This window comes from Rhizoctonia solani, chromosome 10, assembly GCF_016906535.1.
Source record: "Rhizoctonia solani chromosome 10, complete sequence".
Classification (NCBI taxonomy): domain Eukaryota; kingdom Fungi; phylum Basidiomycota; class Agaricomycetes; order Cantharellales; family Ceratobasidiaceae; genus Rhizoctonia; species Rhizoctonia solani.
This window is the reverse complement of record NC_057379.1, coordinates 394,714-414,217: the sequence shown is the minus strand read 5'-3', so window position 1 is coordinate 414,217 and position 19,504 is coordinate 394,714. Positions and strand designations below refer to the sequence as shown.

At 47.2% G+C, this 19,504-nt stretch overlaps 5 protein-coding genes across 5 annotated transcripts; 2 read left to right on the top strand and 3 right to left on the bottom strand.

The window, feature by feature from the left end:
• Window positions 1-660: 660 nt before the first annotated feature.
• On the top strand, window positions 661-2,098 carry RhiXN_08310 (uncharacterized protein; the record flags this gene model as incomplete). Its single annotated transcript, XM_043328126.1, has 3 exons — window positions 661-1,058; window positions 1,117-1,704; window positions 1,768-2,098. 3 exons carry the CDS (start codon window positions 661-663, stop codon window positions 2,096-2,098), a joined length of 1,317 nt encoding a protein of 438 aa, XP_043183511.1.
• A 289-nt stretch (window positions 2,099-2,387) lies between these two features.
• Window positions 2,388-4,079, bottom strand: RhiXN_08309 (deoxyribose-phosphate aldolase; the record flags this gene model as incomplete). Its single annotated transcript, XM_043328125.1, has 9 exons — window positions 2,388-2,433; window positions 2,492-2,506; window positions 2,575-2,736; window positions 2,963-3,142; window positions 3,200-3,366; window positions 3,442-3,555; window positions 3,613-3,633; window positions 3,690-3,849; window positions 3,961-4,079. 9 exons carry the CDS (start codon window positions 4,077-4,079, stop codon window positions 2,388-2,390), a joined length of 984 nt encoding a protein of 327 aa, XP_043183510.1.
• Window positions 4,080-5,311: 1,232 nt separating this feature from the next.
• Window positions 5,312-9,874, top strand: RhiXN_08308 (WD40 repeat protein; the record flags this gene model as incomplete). The annotated part of the gene is made up of 25 exons (XM_043328124.1): window positions 5,312-5,428; window positions 5,463-5,786; window positions 5,851-6,056; window positions 6,126-6,216; window positions 6,270-6,404; window positions 6,463-6,531; window positions 6,593-6,631; window positions 6,695-6,713; window positions 6,759-6,813; window positions 6,887-6,902; window positions 6,951-6,963; window positions 7,271-7,351; window positions 7,408-7,952; window positions 8,019-8,037; window positions 8,089-8,450; window positions 8,506-8,676; window positions 8,742-8,910; window positions 8,962-8,992; window positions 9,045-9,084; window positions 9,137-9,251; window positions 9,307-9,320; window positions 9,366-9,468; window positions 9,527-9,600; window positions 9,662-9,746; window positions 9,807-9,874. 25 exons carry the CDS (start codon window positions 5,312-5,314, stop codon window positions 9,872-9,874), a joined length of 2,961 nt encoding a protein of 986 aa, XP_043183509.1.
• A 2,477-nt stretch (window positions 9,875-12,351) lies between these two features.
• RhiXN_08307 (Retrotransposable element Tf2 protein) lies at window positions 12,352-15,886 on the bottom strand (the record flags this gene model as incomplete). The annotated part of the gene is made up of 4 exons (XM_043328123.1): window positions 12,352-13,294; window positions 13,348-14,156; window positions 14,901-15,145; window positions 15,205-15,886. 4 exons carry the CDS (start codon window positions 15,884-15,886, stop codon window positions 12,352-12,354), a joined length of 2,679 nt encoding a protein of 892 aa, XP_043183508.1.
• A 125-nt stretch (window positions 15,887-16,011) lies between these two features.
• Window positions 16,012-19,310, bottom strand: RhiXN_08306 (Retrotransposable element Tf2 protein; the record flags this gene model as incomplete). The annotated part of the gene is made up of 2 exons (XM_043328122.1): window positions 16,012-18,099; window positions 18,153-19,310. The coding sequence occupies 2 exons, from the start codon at window positions 19,308-19,310 to the stop codon at window positions 16,012-16,014; spliced, it is 3,246 nt and encodes a 1,081-aa protein (XP_043183507.1).
• Window positions 19,311-19,504: the final 194 nt, after the last annotated feature.

The following is a 19,504-nucleotide window of genomic DNA, read 5'->3' as shown; positions in this document are numbered from 1 at the left end:
ATAGTTGTGACCGGTATCCTGGACTGAAATATACCGTTTGGTTGGTTCTGGACGGTTTCGTAATTATAATATGGCCAAGCCTCAATTTGATAAATGTTTAGCTTCCTTGTATGACGTTGACCTGTACAATATGAACGACGAGAATAATAATGAATGAAACCAAGCTATCATACGAGCAGCAAAGCTGTGTCTGAAAAAGGATCCAAATCCGTACGTCTGCGATCGTATGCTAGAATGCCCAAGGAACTTCTATTTCTGGATCACGCATCTTTCGTTATCCTGCCATAGAACCCGAAGCTTGGCAGCTGGGTGTTTCTTCTCTGTCTTGTCCGCAACATATAAGTCGACAGCCCTCCATTATAATTTCGCCCCATATTGTAGACCTCGTAGCCCCCAGTATGCTATTTGTATTACCTGAAATGTCAACACATGTCCACAACAGTATCCAGACCGTTTCAGGGTCGTGCCCAAGGGTCCCCCATTTGCGCCTCGTTTCCAGCTCCCGTTGACAACGCCTCGCACATACCACACCAGCCCAGGTTTGATCATCCACTTATAACATCTGTTAATAATCTGCATTTGAAGTTCGAGTAACCAACGGTGGACCACCACGAACACTAGGTTTACTCTGTCCCATCTAGACGACCACCACTACTTCCCATGTCCGCACACTCGACACCGGGCAAGGCGCCGAAACGGCTAACACTCACACCCGGTCCCCGGCCACTCCATCTCGGGACAGGCAATGCTCTCGGCTCGCCATTGGCCAGTGCACCGTTACCTCGGCGGATGGGAAGTGTTGCGTACGGTCGGGATGACATGCGGCTGGGGTTCGACGACGGCGTAGTCCGTCCGGGACTTTCACGAGGCGGGAGCTTACGGGACCACGAAGGCCGAAGAGGGAGAGGACATGCGAGCACTTCGAGTATCGGTGCGAGCGAGGGTGTATTGGAACGGGCACAACGAGAGGCGATTGAGCGTAAGCGGAGGAGCGCGTCTGCTCTGGACGACAAGGACGACAGAGACCAGCCGCCCCCAGTTCTCACATTGACCGAAAAGTAAGTTTATTCTAAATAGACTCTTATTCGGCTGAAGCTAATAACATTAATTGCGCAGGCACAAGGATCTCCTCCATTTTATCGCCCAAAAAGAAGCCAAATGCGTCGAACTCCGTTCCCAACTCGCGACACACGAAGCCGACCTCTTGCAGCTCAAAAAGAAATGGGAAAAGATTGTGGCAAAGGGGAACGATCGGCAGGCTTCGCGGGCAAGTGCGGGCAACGGTGCTGTGGATCTCGTGCGGGGTATATTTGGGCTCGGGGAAATCGCGTTGCCCCCTAGTCCCACACAACCCATTCAGTCATCCCCTTCACCCAGTTATACCTCTTCGCCCAGTCCTGTCAAGGGAAACAGGCCACCACTTACTCCTGCTTCAAGAGGTCACTTGTCACATACCCCCCATTCATCGATATCGACAGCAACGAGCACGCGATATTCGCTGTCGTCCGTATCTTCGTTTGCTGGTGTCGAGCAACTCAAGGAAAAAGACGAACCACGCGTTGTAGATGCTGAGGATGACGATCCAGACGCGTGGGGTCCATTCGAAACCGCCGAGCCCGAGCCCATCCGACTGAGCGGACCCGCCATGAGCGCATTGGGACTCAGTGGAGTTGAGAAGATTGGGGAAAGGAGGACTTCCTTGGCGTAAGTGCTTTTGATAGAATTATGTTCCATCCCGAACTGACCCTGACGCTCGTCGCTATGCAGGAATAAGCGAGCATCCTCGTTCATGTCTGATTCTTTCCCATCTCTTTCGAGGCAGAACAGTACCCCTATTCGAGCAAGCCCTACACCTCCGATGAAGTTGACTTCGCCTCGGTCCAAGAAGCCGAGTGTTTCTCCTATCTCGACCTCGCATTCGACTCCAGCCCAAAGAATCTCCTCGGTCTCTTTAATAGACGATGATGACGGAACGTCGGCCACTCTCGGGGCCGTCTTGCAACCCAGCACCAGCACAACACACAATGCCCAACTTGCCTCTGACGCTGCGAGCGTAAACACAGCAAACGACGCATTCGGTGAAGACTGGAACTGGTAGACTATTCTCGTGCATTCTGCCTGCTCTTATATATATCTCGTATAGGACTTATTTTGATTTATGCCATTTTCGGTGTTTGTGTTTAGATAGTATAGGCGTTTTATGACTTTTATGCCCACCCGATTTTGTTGTTGATTTTTGATTTTCTGTTGTGTGTAAGAATCGAGTTGCATTCTTAATCCCATTACAGCGAACGGTTGGAATAAATGCGAATAATCCTATTTTCATTGGATGAATCGATCTAATTTTTAATGCCTGGTCGTGGTGATCAACAGGGAGCAGATCGCCTCTAATGCTTGGCCTCCTTTTCCGCGTCAGCGATGAACTTCTTAATGCTACATACAAAATAAATTAGCATTTGTCCAGTCGCATGTATGGACTCGGGAAACTCACAATGCCTCTTCATCACTGCCCACCCCAACCGAGCCATCGCAATCAGTCACTGACCCTAAAGCTAGACACGATCAGAGACTTACGAATCACCAACGCCCAGCGTGCTCTTGGCCTTGTCCAGTAGACTCTCCGGCTCGGGTTTCTTCTTTGAGCCGCCGCGGGACGCAGCCCATGCGATCGCACCGGTCGAGAAGAGTGTGCCGAGTGCGAGGTACTCGTTGGCCACACGGCGACCGGCAATGACGCTGTTCATCCATCCAGCAGTCAGATTGATAATTATAATAATTAAGTATAACACATACTAGTATCCTCCCATTATTAAACTCGACGAGTTGTGGTTGTGTGAGAATCGGATGAGGTCGGAAAGAAAGCGCGTTGCAAATGGATTATCACGTGATATCCAAATATGGGTTTTATCTCGTTTATTTATTCATAATCTACTGTAATTCATGCGCACTTGTTCTCATTTACTCGGGTATTGTGACCTCTACCGTCTTTGGCTCTTTCCCTATCCCGCGCTTTACAGCTTCTTGAAGAATCTCCTTTGTAGCTGTTGCTCCGACCCTTGTTACTCCCAGTGCACGTACGCGTAAGAGGTCGTCGAGCGTTCGGACGCCGCCAGCTGCTTTGATCTGGACTTTTTCGCTCGAGCTTTCGTGCGCCCAATTGTAATGAGTAGGCAGCTCTCAGATGTAGATTATAACTTACTGTTGGCGCATAAGTTTGAGGTTATGATCCGTCGCACCGGCATAACTGTACATCCCATTCGACTGCTTGTTAAACCCGTACCCGGTCGAACTCTTGACAAACCCTACGCCAAACGCGGAGCATATCTCACAAAGACGGATAATATCCGGGTCTTGTAGGTAGTCCGTCTAGAGCATCCATCAACAAGGCGGTGGGCGATCAACGTGGGGTTTGAGGGGGGAAGAAAAGCCTCAAAATCGTACCTCGAAGATCACTTTTAATATAGCTCCGCCGGCGGTCACTGCTGCGTTGATTTGTCCAATCTCGTCGGAAACGTAGTCCCAGTCCCCGCTTAGTGCTTTTCCTATATTGATCACCTAATTTGCCCATTATCATCTGTGGGGTGAGATTGCTGTGTATCAATTGCAACGCACCATGTCTACTTCTTGAGCACCCTATCTATACCGATCAATGATATTCACAAATGCAGATACTTTTTGAATGGATGTACCTCTTTTACCACCTCGGTCGCTTCGTAGACCTTCACAGCGGTCGTACTGTTCCCGGCCGGAAACCCGATAACAGGACACACTTTCACACTCGTCCCCTCGAGCGCTTCTAAAGCCATCGTCACCGCATAAGGCTTCATACAAGCCGCAGCCGCGTCGTATCTAACAACCATAACTTTCATATGAATATCTCAAATATAGATAAAACTGGGTTTTTTATATTGATTTTTATTGGATTATTTTAGAGAAAAAAACGGGGTCACCGATACGTACGTCCTCGCATCTTGGAGTCCTGCCAGTATTTCGCCGTCGGTCATGGTCGGATGCAAGAGCGATACATCGATCATTTTGGATAGATCTTTAAGTGTGATATCGAGTTTGACTGTGGGCATTGTGGTGGTTAGGTATTGGTTAGGTTGTGGTGAGCGGGTTGGGGGAGGGGGGTAAGGTGTGATCGGAGGATCGGCGATTCGGGATCGGGCCGAACTCGGATCTGTGAGGATGAACTGACCTTGTACCCTTGATCATCAGGGTTATACGCCGGGTCTGCCTGAGCCACTGTGGAAACAAGTGTCACATAAACCTTTTGCGTTGGCGCCTTGTCCTTTCGATAGCGAAACGGGGCGGCCTCGGTCCATGCACTTTCAGGCCCTGGAGATGAAACACAACACACGTAGGGGTCGCAGCTCAAATCGTACCAGCTCCAGCACCATACTTCGCCGATTTGAATAATATCATAATGCTTGGAATAGTGTGTCTGCCATTAAAATTCGCTCCTACAAGAAAGTATGTTAAAAGTGAGAATATTTGTGCGGAGTAGAGCGGGTGGGTTGTTGTTTAGCGCGCAGTACCCAAACACCTTGCTCATTGTGGCTGCTTTCATAAACAATCCATCCATGATGGAGTTTGTAGTGTATGGTTAAGTTGAAGTGATCAATCGATCCCCGGGTGTTCGTTCCATTAGAACCGGTTCTAGAAGTCTCATATTCCTTCGTTTGGTTCATGGATGAGCGGCATCTCATCCCACGGCATCTCATCCCGCGGCATCTCATCCCACGGCGTCTAACCAGTATCCTCCCTCAATGTCCTGACAGTCTCATGGTCAAGGAGAGAGAAAGCCTAGCTCGGACGATAAAGCCATATCACACGTCGCTATCGTGAGAATCCGCACCCTAGGCAGTGAGTATATGCCGTGAAACTAGGAGTGGTGTCTACACCAGTGCACAGTTTCTCAGTTTTAAACACTGCCCCATTCGGGCACGTGGTTACGCCTTTTTTTGATACAATATATTACACGGACGCGAGCACATGGTCGGACACCGTGGCTATATCAGAGCGGGGCTACGTACACAGCGGAGAGAGAGACACCAGGGAAAAAGGAAGATAGGAAGAATAAAGGGAACACGTAGGGCGGGTGAGACTACGCATCAATAGGGGGGCCCGACAGAATCGGAGCTCTGGGAACACGACCGATTGAGAGCAGAGGGGTAGGAATCACGTGGTTACGCTTTGATGCACAAACGATACAAATCTGGCATGATTCCCGAGGTATTTTATTCCACGCCAGCAGAGAGATATAACTTGATACGATCTCTCCTCCACTTTTTTGACCCTCGGTACTACGATGTTGGGGTTTACTGGAAGGCGTCGCCAAGGTATGGCATTGGCGCTCAACGATAATTCTTGCGTACTTATTCATGGTGCTGGTTGGTCTCCAGGACTGCTCAAGCGCCGGTCATCGGTTCGTACAGTGTCTAACGAATTCGGAGACGTAGCAGTGGGAGGACCCGAGAAGATATCAGATGATTGTCAGCACGTTAATTCGTTGGTTCCTATCTGCCAAAGAGCCACGAAACTTCATCACAAAGCGAGGCTGCTTACCGATTGCTATTCTAGTCACCAAGGATGTGCCGCTATCAATGAACCGAGGAGATACTGAAAGGTTCCGTGCCTTCCAGCGATCAATTGGTCTCCTAGATCTCAAGTTACAATCCTTTGCCAACGCTATTCGCCAACTTGGGTCCAGCGTCGGGTTACTTGATTCAACTACTTGTATTCAAGAACGCCTCCCACAGATTCTTCGCCTCTTTCGAGAAAACGTACGCACACAGAGTAATAACAAAGCCTTTGATTTTGCTACATCTGAGATTGTACAACGTTTAGGCATCAAGGTTGTTCAAAACTGGCGTCGTCATGCAAGATCCGGATGCTCAAGCTCACACTTCTCAACGATATGAAAGGCGAAGTGATTCATGGAGGGAAACCCGCAGACAATCACTAGCTTTGAGCGCGGGCTCACTTAACATCAACACCTTTCCATCTCAATTGAAATCATTGGCTACCGACCTGATCACATTCGTAGACCGCCTGTAAGTGGAGCCACCGAACGAGGCTGATTATGGTATCTTTATCTTGACAATCGGCGCTATTTGATATAGTAATGATGTCCCTGAATTTGTTGATACGGCGGTGCACACTACTCATGGGCCTGTAGTTGAATCATGCAGAGCATTTGCTGGAGATTTGCAAGTTCGTAATCTACAGTCGTGCTTCTGGCTCATGGTGCTCACGGAGCAATCTAGTATCGTGCTGACTGCCTTAGTGAATTCGAAGATAAACTTGATGATATAGCGGTTGTTCGGCACATTAATGAACTAACAGGAGATATAGGGTCTCAAGCAGACCACCTGATGAATGCGTTGCATGGATTCATTGAAGTAATTGGCTTACTTTGTTTCTATTATTATATTTTCCCTGACAAATAAAATATCACAGGTAGGCATACCCGCTATTCTTTACTCCCAAGAGCGGACTGCAACTAACCTTCAAAACCTCTCAGCTGTGGTGGGTAGCATGATGTTTCTGCATTGGATGCATATATAGGATCAGTGACATCTCCTTATAGGCGACTTTTTTTAGCGCCGTGACGGCAACGACAATTCAGGTATCTAAGTTCCGACTGTTTTTAATGACTTGCGCACTCACAGCTATCTCTGGTATAGTATAGGTACAGCTTGGAATATATGGTAATCTATTGTAGACATAGCCTATTAAAATCATCTTCTGTATAGCTACCAGAAACAGGACGGATTTCTACAACATCTACTTAATGCCTTGTGGATCAGTGTGGGTATTGGCCTTGTGACACTTCCAATAAATATTAAAATCCAAACCAGAGCCTAACATTTTCGATTGCCAGCGCTATGAATGCACAGGTGTGTTTGCGTTTGTTTGGTATACCTATATTTACAATGCGTTTTTAGCTTGCATATCATTGTGAGTTTTGTGTTTTTTTGTTGAGACCTAACCAATCGATTCGTATGTGGGAGCTAGGGCGCGAAGCTACCTATAGGTCACCGAAGTGTTATGTACCCTGGTGGATACTGATGTGGATCGTACACACACCACTGTTATTCCTTCTGGCGAGTCGATCCAATTAAATACCCTGGAGAGTCACGCTAGACATAGTTCGTAGGTGTCTGCTATTGCGTTCTTGATCGGATTATGCGGTAGGCCTACTTAACTATTTTACGGTTAAACATAGTGGAATATGACGTGCACTAATATCTTTACCTGGGTATAGTGTTCTCATATAGTAGTGCCCAACCCCCGGCAGTAAATGCGATTGTCACGGCTTTTACTGCTTTCACGTCGTTTACCCTGCGTAAGTCGCTATGTTCGGGACTTGTGATAACCCCTAAGCTCGCCTTTGTTTACTAGTATGTGTTGGGATGTGGTTTGCGTTTGAACGCTTGACGTATTCACGAACTCAAGGGAGACGTTGGCTACTTCAAATCATTGACGATGGCATAAAGGACCTATGGAAAGCCAAATCTCTGGTAGGCGCGTCCCTGCGCTTTATTTATAATGTATACATTCGATGGAAGAACATAACGCGCGGGGTCGGTGGGATTTGCTTTCGGGTCGTCCGTCGTAACAGGTCATCGGCCCCAAGCGATCTCCAGGATAACACGAAGGCAGACGAGGAGGCACAGCGCGACGAGGTCCAGTACGGAGCTATGCCTGAGAATCCGATCGTCGGAGAATGTAGTCGTTCCAAGCCCCCTAGAAGGCGATACCCGTGGCCTGTGAGAACCGAAAGTCGGGGGCAGAATCAACCGACCAAACCGGCCTCTGTATCCCTGGATAATCAGACCTCTGGAGACGTTACTATGTCATTGAATCATCCAATGGCCCTAAGCCCCACCAGTGCTATACCTTCGGTGACTTATGTCGCGCAAGGAGAGAGAAGGTTTTCCAGACAAGTAGGCTCCGGAGTGTCATATTTAATTGCTGGTTTTGCTGACCGCGTCTATCAACCTCTTTCGTAGCTGAACGCGATTAGAGCAGGTGATTAAGTAAAGGCCAGCCAAGTTTTTATCTTATTTTTGTTGAATTTAGGGCTATTCCAAAGATCTCTTGTTGGAACACAGGATTTTCTGGTGGATGTGGGGGTGGGAATGCCAAAACTACGGACCCAACTCGTACTTAAGTTGCCAAGCCACCACATCGGTCAGGTTGGACATCTTCAATTCTCACCAGATGGACAGAGCTTCGCAACCTGCAGTTGGGATAGAGCGGCTTATGTCTGGAAGATTCAGAATGAAGAACCCGGGAATTCCACGGAGTTCAAAATGTTGGGGAGACTGGTACATCCTGGTATGCCTGATGGGACCGATATTGGGAGAGTGATTTGGAGTCCTAGTGGACAACAACTGGTGACACAGTACCGTGGATCTATAGCACTCTGGAATCCTATGAAGGTAAGCATAATAGAATTTTGTGTTATTGCTGTAGTGATATATGTCATATATTTAGAATATGTATTATCAGAAACATGCTGTTCGGCGGCAGCATGTACAGTCTGTAGTCTGGATGCCATCGGGATCTGGGTTTTTGTCGACAGAGTGGATTCCGTCATTAGAGATCCAATCAAGGGAGCCCATAAGTCAAGCAGCAGCACTTCGAGGCTCAGAATTAGTTAAATTTGTGCGTCCGTGGCATCACACAGGGGTGATGTATATTTAACTGACACGGCCTCACCATATGTATAGGATGTCACAGGCAGGCAGGTGGCGAGCCAAACATACAAGTTGTATTGGTTACAAGTCTGGGACTTGGCGATCATGCCCGACGAGAAAAGAGTGGTTACTGTGGCGTCATTGGTCCAGTCTCAGAACGAGTACAGACCAATCAATACTGACCACCAGAAGCGGATACTTGGTGCGTGTGATAATTGAAAATAGAGCTTATTGCCTCTCACGAGTCGAATAGTTTACAACCTGGAGACGGGGACGACCGAGAGGTGAGGAATCTGCCAATTCGATATGAAGTAACCGATCGATTTTGGGGTCCAGTCAAATGCCGTTGATGGTTGATGTCAGGGGCATCATGCTTGTCAGTACCTGCATTTTTACATCCCATACCCTTGATAGACAATTATACTCAGGGAAAAACGGGAACTATTGATCGTGCTCTGGTGTCTTACGAGAATAATGTACCTCAAGCATGGCATATTGAACAAGATAACCCGGAAAAGACCTCTCGACTCAAGCTTATAAAGAGTGCGTCATTGAAGCTATGCAGAAACTAGGCGCTGAAAGACATATCCTTTCCTAGCATATTACCCAAAGGTATATAATACTTCTTATTATTAGCGATACGATCAATATCTACAGTACTCAACGAGCTACTATGTCAGCCTCCTGTGGAGTTTGCAGGGATCAGCTACTTTGGGACACTTGGCAGAAATACCTGTGTACTTGCAACATCGAGAGGTTTGTTAGTATCCTAGGATCTGAACAGATATGTTGACAAACCCTATTATGAATCATAATAGCTGGGGAAATCTGCATTTGGGACCTTCCAACTGGAAATCTGATACATACACATTTTGTCCCATCGAGCCAGGAAGTGAGCAGGCTCCACGGGACCCAATGGGTAGCTAGAGCACTAATTACTTGAATATCCATAGTTCACAGGACTAGCGCAGAATCCCAAACCGGCAGGAAACAACTTCATGTTTGCCTCAGCTATGACGGATGGGACGGTCAATATCTGTACGGAGTAACTTGCTGTGAATTCCGCTGTGTTTTCTTATCTGCAATATCTTCATCCAGGGATAACGGCAACAGAGCCAACATCAAGTACCTCTAGTAATACGGGTTCAGCTTCAAAGATCACTTGAATTATTTCGACAGTTCCTTAGTGCAGAGCTCTAAATACGAGGCTTGATTCTAAATAACCTAATGTACAGTACCCCAAAAAAGTATTGCACACGTGACCGATTGTACAATGTGTGTTGTCTTACTCCCAAGCCAGCGCTCGGATCGATTCAAGTAGTTAATATAAGTGGTTAAGATATACTATTAGAACCTATATACAAAGTTTCATGAGAATTGCTGCAACGGAGACTAAGCTAGGGTCAGTATACCATCAAAGCGGCTGTGCAATACTTTTTTGGGTTCCTGGCTGTGAGAGTGACCCATTGTACCCACCCCAGGAAAGTGTAAATAAAATCAAAGATAAATCTTATTAAGTAGCTAAAGCTAGCATGTACTAAATATTTTAGTTTTGGAGCTACCTTTGTATAAATTAATACCAAGGTAAAATGTGTAGCTTCCAGGAGTATATGCACCCTACCTTGGTACAAACTCAAAATTAGATCTACCTACCCTAGTATGGCTTCAAGCTAGCATATATTATATTTATTCTAGCCCATTAGCACTGAGATATAGAACAATCCTGCTCATAGAGAGCTTGGTGAGTCCCAAAGGGGGGCAGACCCCCAAACTTTCAGGAGCTATTTCTCTTAACCAAAACTATGTACATGCAAACTGTCTGCTCTGAAAGGAGGGAATCATCTGGTACTATACATGTGCAAAGTATCAAGCTCTCTGGTGCAAAGCTTCCAGAGAGGCACAGGGGTGAGGGAATAAATGGCAATTTTGCTGTGTTTTTCCTATAAAAATCTACTTCATTTCTACTTACCCCTGTGCCTCTCTGGAAGCTTTGCACCAGAGAGCTTGATACTTTGCACATGTATAGTACCAGATGATTCCCTCCTTTCAGAGCAGACAGTTTGCATGTACATAGTTTTGGTTAAGAGAAATAGCTCCTGAAAGTTTGGGGGTCTGCCCCCCTTTGGGACTCACCAAGCTCTCTATGAGCAGGATTGTTCTATATCTCAGTGCTAATGGGCTAGAATAAATATAATATATGCTAGCTTGAAGCCATACTAGGGTAGGTAGATCTAATTTTGAGTTTGTACCAAGGTAGGGTGCATATACTCCTGGAAGCTACACATTTTACCTTGGTATTAATTTATACAAAGGTAGCTCCAAAACTAAAATATTTAGTACATGCTAGCTTTAGCTACTTAATAAGATTTATCTTTGATTTTATTTACACTTTCCTGGGGTGGGTACAATGGGTCACTCTCACAGCCAGGAACCCAAAAAAGTATTGCACAGCCGCTTTGATGGTATACTGACCCTAGCTTAGTCTCCGTTGCAGCAATTCTCATGAAACTTTGTATATAGGTTCTAATAGTATATCTTAACCACTTATATTAACTACTTGAATCGATCCAAGCGCTGGCTTGGGAGTAAGACAACACACATTGTACAATTGGTCACATGTGCAATACTTTTTTGGGGTACTGTATTGGCTGTGCAAAAGTCATGTTTTTGGACTCAAGAAAATGCCAAGGGAACCATTTTGCGGCCAGTAATAAATGTGGGGGTAGTGCACTGGGATGCCTTGGGTGCAAGCTGTCCTGCTTTGCTGAGACCAAGTGTGCTGTGCCAGGCCAAGATTTTCTAGGCAAATGCGCTAAAGCCTTGTGTTGCACAATTCCAGATCTCAATCTTTGTCACATCAACTCTGTGCAAGTGCATGCTAAGTTGTATAGCTGTTGTACACCACTGTAAGGTGGGTACTTGCTAATGGGACGGGCGCTTGTGGCCATACTACTAGTACACTGCTTATGTAATCTACTATCTAAAGGCTATACTAATGACGCATAAGGCGTCCTACTGGTGACTACTACTAGCAGTGGGGCCTTAGGCCTGGGAGGTGTGATGAGTTAAGGGATAGTTAACGTCTGAGATCAACTGGGGGCCGGCTACTTAGCTGGCTGACTGGATCCTCCTCAATGAGTATGAGACAAGGTAAAATCAACTTGGGGTTTCCAAGCAATTTTCCTGCTGTATATATAGACAAGAATGCGCTATCTACATGGTCTGTGCGCTTGAGAAGAGAAGTACATAAGACAAATAAGAAGCGTGCTGTCATAAACAGAGGAAAATAGAACTAGCCAGAATTGAACCAGCTTGACCACTAAGCCATAGAGCCCTATTATTCCTCTGCTGACAACCCATGATTACACCTGCTACCCCCCAAATTTGGGCTTGGGCCAGCATGCAACCACTTGTACTGGTCATGTGACCATGTCCAGGACACGTGCTGCAGGCTGCGCAGAAGCGTGGATTTCTCCTAAGCGCCCTTGGCACAGCATCTTGGCGCGGCATCTTGGCATAATAAGCGCCAAGATCACGTGATTGAAAAACATAAGATAACAAGTCCGTAAAAAATACTAAAAATAATAGAAAAATCAGGCAAATCCAATGGTATAATTAAGGAGGTTGTGACATTGCCCCCCCTTTAAAGGCTCTTGGCAGTGTCACAAGCCTTTCTGAGTCTAGCTTGGTTGAATTGCTTGATCTCTTCTTGGCTGTGATCCAACAGTTCTTCTGGTTCCCAGGAATTGTCTTCCAGACCGTAACCCTTCCATTTTATTAAGTAGAACCATTTTCCCCGTAGTTGCTTGGAGTCAATGATCTGTTCAACTTTGTATTCTTCCTCCCCCTCTATTGTCTCAGGTGGGGGTCTTTCTGGAAAGGGCTGGCTTGGTGACTTGTGGCTTTTGGACAACAATCCAACATAGAATATGTCATGGATTTTCAGGGTTTTGGGTAATTCCAGATGGTAGGCGTGGCTGGAGATCTTCTCTATGACTTTGAAAGGGCCAAGTTGTTTGGGGTCCAGTTTGTTTGAGTTGGTTCTGAGCTCCACATTCTTCCCATCTAGCCAAACCTCCTTGCCTACTGAATACTCCGGTACTGTCCCTAGGTTCCTGGACATCCGTTCCTTGCTCATTCTGAGGGCTGACTTGGCTTCTTTCCATTCTTGGGCCAGTGTGTCTGCCACTGTATCTGCTTCTGGGACATTGGCTGGTACCATTGATGGGTTCATTACAGGGTTCCTCCCATAGACTAGTTTGAACGGGGTTTTTCCGGTGGCAGAGTGCTTTGCATTGTTATAAGTGTATTCCGCAAGTGGCAACCATCTGGCCCAGTCCAAGTGGTCTGCTGCTATATATGATCTCAGGTAGAACTCAATAAACTGGTTGACGCGTTTGGTCTGTCTGTCTGATTCCGGGTGATAAGCCAAGGAAAAGGATGGATTGATTCCCAGCCGTTGGTAAAGGGCCCTGAGGAATTTCCTGGTAAATGTTGTCCCTTGGTCTGAGATGGTTCTGACTGGGAGTCCATGAAGTTTCCAAATGTGAGTGACAAAGAGGTTTGCTAGCCCCTTGGCTGTTACCCTTTTTGTAGTTGGAATGAAATGGCCAAATTTGGAGAACAAATCTATAACCACCAGGATTGCATCATGTCCTTCTGACTTGGGAATCCTGTAATAAAGTTGTAGGAAATGGTGTGGAATGGGAAAGGAGGAACATCTAGAGGTTTCAAAGATATGACTGGGGCGTGGGCGCAACGGTTTGCTTGGCAGGTAGGGCAACATTCTACCCATTCTTTTGCAGAGGACTTCATCCCTGGCCACCAGTAGTTCCTGCTAAGCAATTCCAAGGTGCGTTGTTGTCCTGGGTGTCCTGCCAGTGGTGAGTCATGGAATTCCCTGAGGAGCCGTTCCTTCAAGGGCTCTGAGTCTGGAACTACAAGTTTTCCCCGGTACCACAGTAATTCTTCTTCCCAGTCATAGTCTTGATAGGCTTTTTGGATAGATGGTGGTGCATTGTTGGCATCTTCTGTCAAGAACTGGATGATTGGTTCCAAGGAGGGATCTTCTTTCAATTTGGCACGTATATCCGTGACAATTTCCAGCTCTTCCTTGGATGTGTTGGCAAAGACTTCCGTGGGCAGCATGACTTCTGATTCTGGTGGCACATCAGTGTAGTCAGATCTTCTGGAGAGAGCATCCAGTTTTCCCAACTGTTTCCCTGGGCAATAGTGGATTTCAAAGTTGAAGTTGCTTAGGAAAACACGCCATCTAGCATGTCTGCGGTTAAAGGTTCTAGCCTGCATCCAATACTCTAGATTCCAATGGTCCGTGAACACTTGAATGGGTTTGTCCGTTGCTTCTAAGAAGATCTGCCATTCTTCCAATGCCTTGATGATGGCCAACAGTTCTTTATTGTGCGTGTCATAGTTGGTGTTGTACGCCAACTGTAAGGTTGGGTACTTGCTAGTGGGCGGGCGCTTACGGCCGTACTACTACTGACAAGGGTGGTCTAACTATCTAACTAGGCTATACTAATACCGCTTAAGGCGGCCTACTACTTCTATGCTACTGTGAGGGGGCCTTAGGCCTGGGAGGTGTGGTGAGTAAGGTAGAGGGGTTGCTACTGGTGACTAAGGGGGCCGGCTACTTAGCTGGCTGGATGTCCTCCTCAATGAGTATGAGACAAGGTAAAATTGACTTGGGGTTTCCAAGCAATTTCCCTGCTGTATATATAGACAATACTACTAGCTACATGTGGTCTGTGCGTGTGTGAATAGAAGCCTACATGTGAAAAGGGAAGCGTGCTGCGGACTGCGCAGAAGCGTGGATTTCTCCTAAGCGCCCTTGGCACGGCATCTCGGCGCGGCATCTTGTCATAATAAGCGCCAAGATCACGTGATTGAAAAACAAAAGATATTGAGTCCGTAAAAAATACTAGAAATAATAGAAAAATCGTGCGATTCTAATGGTATATGTTAGGAGGTTATGACATTGCCCCCCCCTTAAAGGCTCTTGGCAGAGTCACAAGCCTTTTTCAGTTGCAATTTATTGAAGCGTTGAATTTCCTCTTGGCTGTGTTCCAGGAGTTCTTCTGGCTCCCATGAATTGTCTTCTGGTCCATAACCTTTCCATTTTATCAAGTAGAACCATTTTCCTCATTGTCTTTTGGAGTCAATGATCTGTTCTACCTCATATTCTTCTTCCCCTTCAATTGTTTCCGGAGGGGGACGTTCTGGGAAGGGTTGACTTGGAGATTCATGCGCCTTGGACAATAATCCCACATAGAACACATTGTGGATTTTCAGGGTTTCCAGAAGTTTCAGGTGGTACGCATGACTGGAGATTTTTTCTGTGACCTCAAATGGTCCTAGTCTCTTGGGGTCCAGTTTGTTGGAGTTTGTTCTGAGCTCCACGTTTTTTCCATCTAACCAGACTTTTTGCCAATTGAGTACTTTGGAACCAACCCCTTGTTTCCAATCATTTTCTCTTTACTCATTCTCAGGGCTGATTCCGCTTCCTTCCATTCCTTGGCTAGGGTGTCTGCTACTTGGTCTGCTTCTGGAACATTTGAGGGGACGTTTGACGGATTCATTACTGGATTCCTCCCATAGACCAATTCAAACGGTGTTTTCCCTGTGGCAGCATGTTTGGCGTTATTATATGCGTATTCTGCCAAGGGGAGCCAACTGGACCAGTCAGAATGATTGGCTGTAACGTATGACCTAAGGTAGAATTCAATGAACTGGTTCACCCTTTCCGTCTGACCGTCTGATTCCGGATGGTAGGCGGAGGAGAAGGATGGTTTGATTCCTAGTCTTTGATAAAGCGCCCTTAGGAATTTCCCAGTGAATGTAGTGCCATGGTCAGAGACGGTTTTAATTGGGAGTCCGTGAAGTTTCCAGACATGCGTAATGAACAGGTCCGCTAGTCCTTTTGCTGAGACCTTCTTCAAAGTGGGGATGAAGTGGCCAAACTTGGAGAAGGAGTCAATGACCACAAGGATAGCGTCGTAACCCTGGGACTTGGGAAACCCGGTGATGAAGTTGTATGATATGCTGTGGAATGGGTAAGGCGGGACTTCTAGGGGTTTCAGGGCAATTACTGGTGCGCGGGTTTGTTGGTTGGATTGACATATTGGGCAACACTCAACCCATTCCTTGGCTGATGATTTCATGCCCGGCCACCAGTAGGACCAACTTAAGAGTTCAAGGGTTCTTTGCTGCCCTGGGTGTCCGGCTAACGGGGAATCATGGAATTCCCTCAGAAGCTTTTCTTTCAATGGCTTGCTGTCTGGGACTACTAGTTTTCCTTGGTACCAGAGTAGATCCTCTTCCCAGTCATAATCCCAATAGGCCTTCCAAATTGAGGGGGTGCATTATCTGCATCCTCTGTTAGGAACTGGATGATGGATTCTAGGGAAGGGTCCTCCCTTAACTTCTTCCGGATCTCCATGACAATTTCAAGTTCCTCTTCTGACGTATTGACAAAGACCTCTTCTGGGAGCATGACTTCTGGTTCCGAGGGATGGTTGACATAATCTGAGCGTCTTGATAATGCGTCTGGTTTCCCTGACTGTTTCCCTGGTTGATAATGGATCTCAAAGTTAAAGTCGCTCAGGAAAATTCTCCAACGCGCGTGCCTTCTGTTGAACGTTTGTGCCTGCATCCAATACTCCAGGTTTCTGTGATCTGTAAAAACCTGGATTGGTCTGTCTGTTGCCTCTAGGAAAATTTGCCATTCCTCTAGTGCCTTGATTATAGCTAAGAGCTCCTTGTCATGGGTGTCATAATTAGCCTCGGCGCCAGAGAAGGATTTAGACATGTAAGCTATGGGGTGCAAGCGGTTATCTTCCCCTCTTTGACTAAGGATTGCTCCCATGGCTACCCCTGATGCATCTGTTTCCAGGTAATATGGGAGTTCAGGGTTGGAATGGACCAGGACCGGGGATTGGGTGACAAGGGATTTCAGTTCCTGGAATGCTACTTCTTTGAGGTTACCCCATGACCAGGGGGTTTCCTTTCGTGTGAGATTGTGGAGGGGGCGTGCCATGGAACTGAAGCTGGGAATGAAGCGACGGAGGTAGTTGACAAAACCAAGGAAGGCCTGAACTTGTTTGACTGTTTTGGGCGTGGGCCAGGAGGTGACGGCTTCTATCTTTTTTTGATCCATTGAGAAGCCCGCTGGGGAGATGACAATCCCTAGGTAGTCTACTGTAGTGACATGGAAGTGGCATTTGGAGAGTTTGCAAAACAACTGGTTCTTCATCAACCGTGAAAGGACTTCCCTGACATGGGAAGGGTGGTCCTCAGGCTTCTTGGAGAAGATCAGTATGTTGTCCAAATAAATGACCACTGTGACATCAATGAGGTCTCTGAACAGGTTGTTCATGAAATGCTGGAAGGCGGCTGGGGCGTTGGTAAGGCCAAAAGGCATTACTAGATATTCAAACAGCCCGTATTTAGTCCTGAAAGCCGTCTTCCATTCATCCCCTTCCTTGATTCTGACGTTGTTGTAACCCCATTGTAGGTCAAGTTTTGTGAATATCTTGGCATGTCTCAACTTTGCCATCAGATCATCCTGTCTTGGGAGTGGGTATACGTTCTTGTGAGTGACATCATTGAGTTTTTGGTAGTCCACAACCAGTCTAAGGGATCCATCTGCCTTTTTTACAAACATGACTGGGGCGCCAGTAGAAGAAGTGCTGGGGCAGATCTTGCCCGTTGCTAGTTCTTTGTCAATGTGTTGCTTGAGCGCCTTGGACTCTGCATCAGTCATGCCATATAGGGGGCCTGGGGATAGTTTGGCATCCGGAACAAGATCTATGGCTATATCATACTCCCTATGTGGAGGGAGGACCTTAAATTCTTCTTTGCCAAAGACCTTAGCAAATTCATGGTACTGCTCCGGGAGATTGGCTAAGGGATTAGGGTCTGCCTCTTCTTCGGATGCAATCAGAACTTGTTCTGGGAAGGTAACCGTGCCTAGAGACCAATCAATCAAGGGTGACTCCTGAGTAAGCCATGTCATGCCAAGTATGGCAGGTGTGTTCCCAATGGGACAGACAAGGAAGGGAATGGTATGGGTATGGCCATTGGCCAAAACCGTGAGGTTAACCTGGTGCCAAATGCAACCAGTCTGGGAAAGGGTACCATCTAACATTCTCACTACTTGTGGATTTTTGAGCAGGGTTTTTGGGATTTTAAGTTTTTCAACAATGGTGGGGGAGATGAAGTTGGAGGTGGCTCCTGAATCTACTAGGGTTTTTAATTTTTCCGTTGGGAACTTGTGCAGTTGTAAATCAATAAATAGTAGGGGCTTTTTATTAGAATCAAGAGCCACAGATACAAATTCACATTCTGATACATGCACGCTTGGGTTGGCCAGGGGCTTGACGGTAGTCCTTGGCCTCAGTATTTTCCCAATCCTTCTTCTTCTGCCACCTTGGCATCCTCCTTGATGGTGGCCTTCCAACCGTTTGGGCATTGTTTGATACCATGCCCTTTTTGACCGCACTTGACACAAAGGCCAGACGCGCGGCGGCGGTCCCTTTCCTCCGGGGTAACATAATTGGGGTCCTCTGATAGTCGGACCCGCTGAGTGGTGGTAGTGGAGGTGGTGGTTGCGGTGACCAGGGACTTGGCTGGTACCTTCTTTGGGCGGTTCTCCTCATTTTTGCGGCAAATGTTGTCAATTTTTATGGAAGCCGCAAAAATTGCTTTGAGTTTGTCAGGAACGCTATCTTTGGTTGATAGCAATTCCTTTACTTTCCAGTGGAGGCCTTGCGTGAACTGCGCAATATAGGCCTCCTTGTTCCAGTCTAATTCCGCCATGAGGTTGCGGAACTCCATGACGTACTTGGAGGTTGTGGTGGTTTGGGAGAGTGCCGCAATTTTCCTGGCAGCAGCCCTCTTGGCATCTGGGTCAGCAAACGCCTCCTTGAATCTGCCCATTAGGGCCTGGATGGTGGTAGGAGGGTTCCCTTTGCCCTTGATGATTGCCCCAATAATGGGGAGCGCCCAGTCTGCGGCTTTATTGGTCATGTGGTAAAGGATCCACACAACCATTTGTTCCTCCTCATTGAATTGGTCCCAGTGGAGGGCTACCCAGAGCATCATTCTATCCAGCCATTGGGTGGCTTTGCGGCCCCTGGTGTCTCCCTTGTAAGGGTCAGGGAGGTCCATCTTGGGTCTCTTTACGCTGGACCCAGCATCAAAGGGGGTAAGGGACCCAAGGTGCCTTCTAGGCGTTCCTTGAGGCTCCTTTTTGGGGCGCCTTGGTTCTTCATCTTCCTTGGAATTGAATCCTGTTCCTCTTGATGGCCTGAATGGGGCCTTGAGCCCAGGCCTAACCGTGCCTGGAGTGTGGGCTTCTCCCCCTGTGTGGGTAGGGGGAGTGACAGGCCCAGTCAATGGGCCAGGCTTGGTTTGGGGGGCTCCTTGATCCTTGTCCCCAAGGAGGTCCGCTGTTTCCTTACATATGGCCCTAAGCTCAGTGATTTGTTGGCTTTGGGCGCAGATTTGGTCCTGTAGGGACCCAACTGTTGCTGTGAGGGCTGTGATAGCCTCAAGGAGAGCGGTAGGGGACGGCTCTGGTTCCATTCTTGGCAGGTCTCTCAAAGAGGGAGATGGGCTGCAAGTGGGTGGTTGGGAATGGGATGGAACTGAGCAACGACTGGAGCAACTGGAAGGACGGGAGTAGGGGTGAGGGGCGCCAGAGCGTGTGGATGGAATATTGAAAACGGCGTGGGGGAGATGGTGCCTATATCAGGACTTATGGGCGGTTTTTGTGTAGT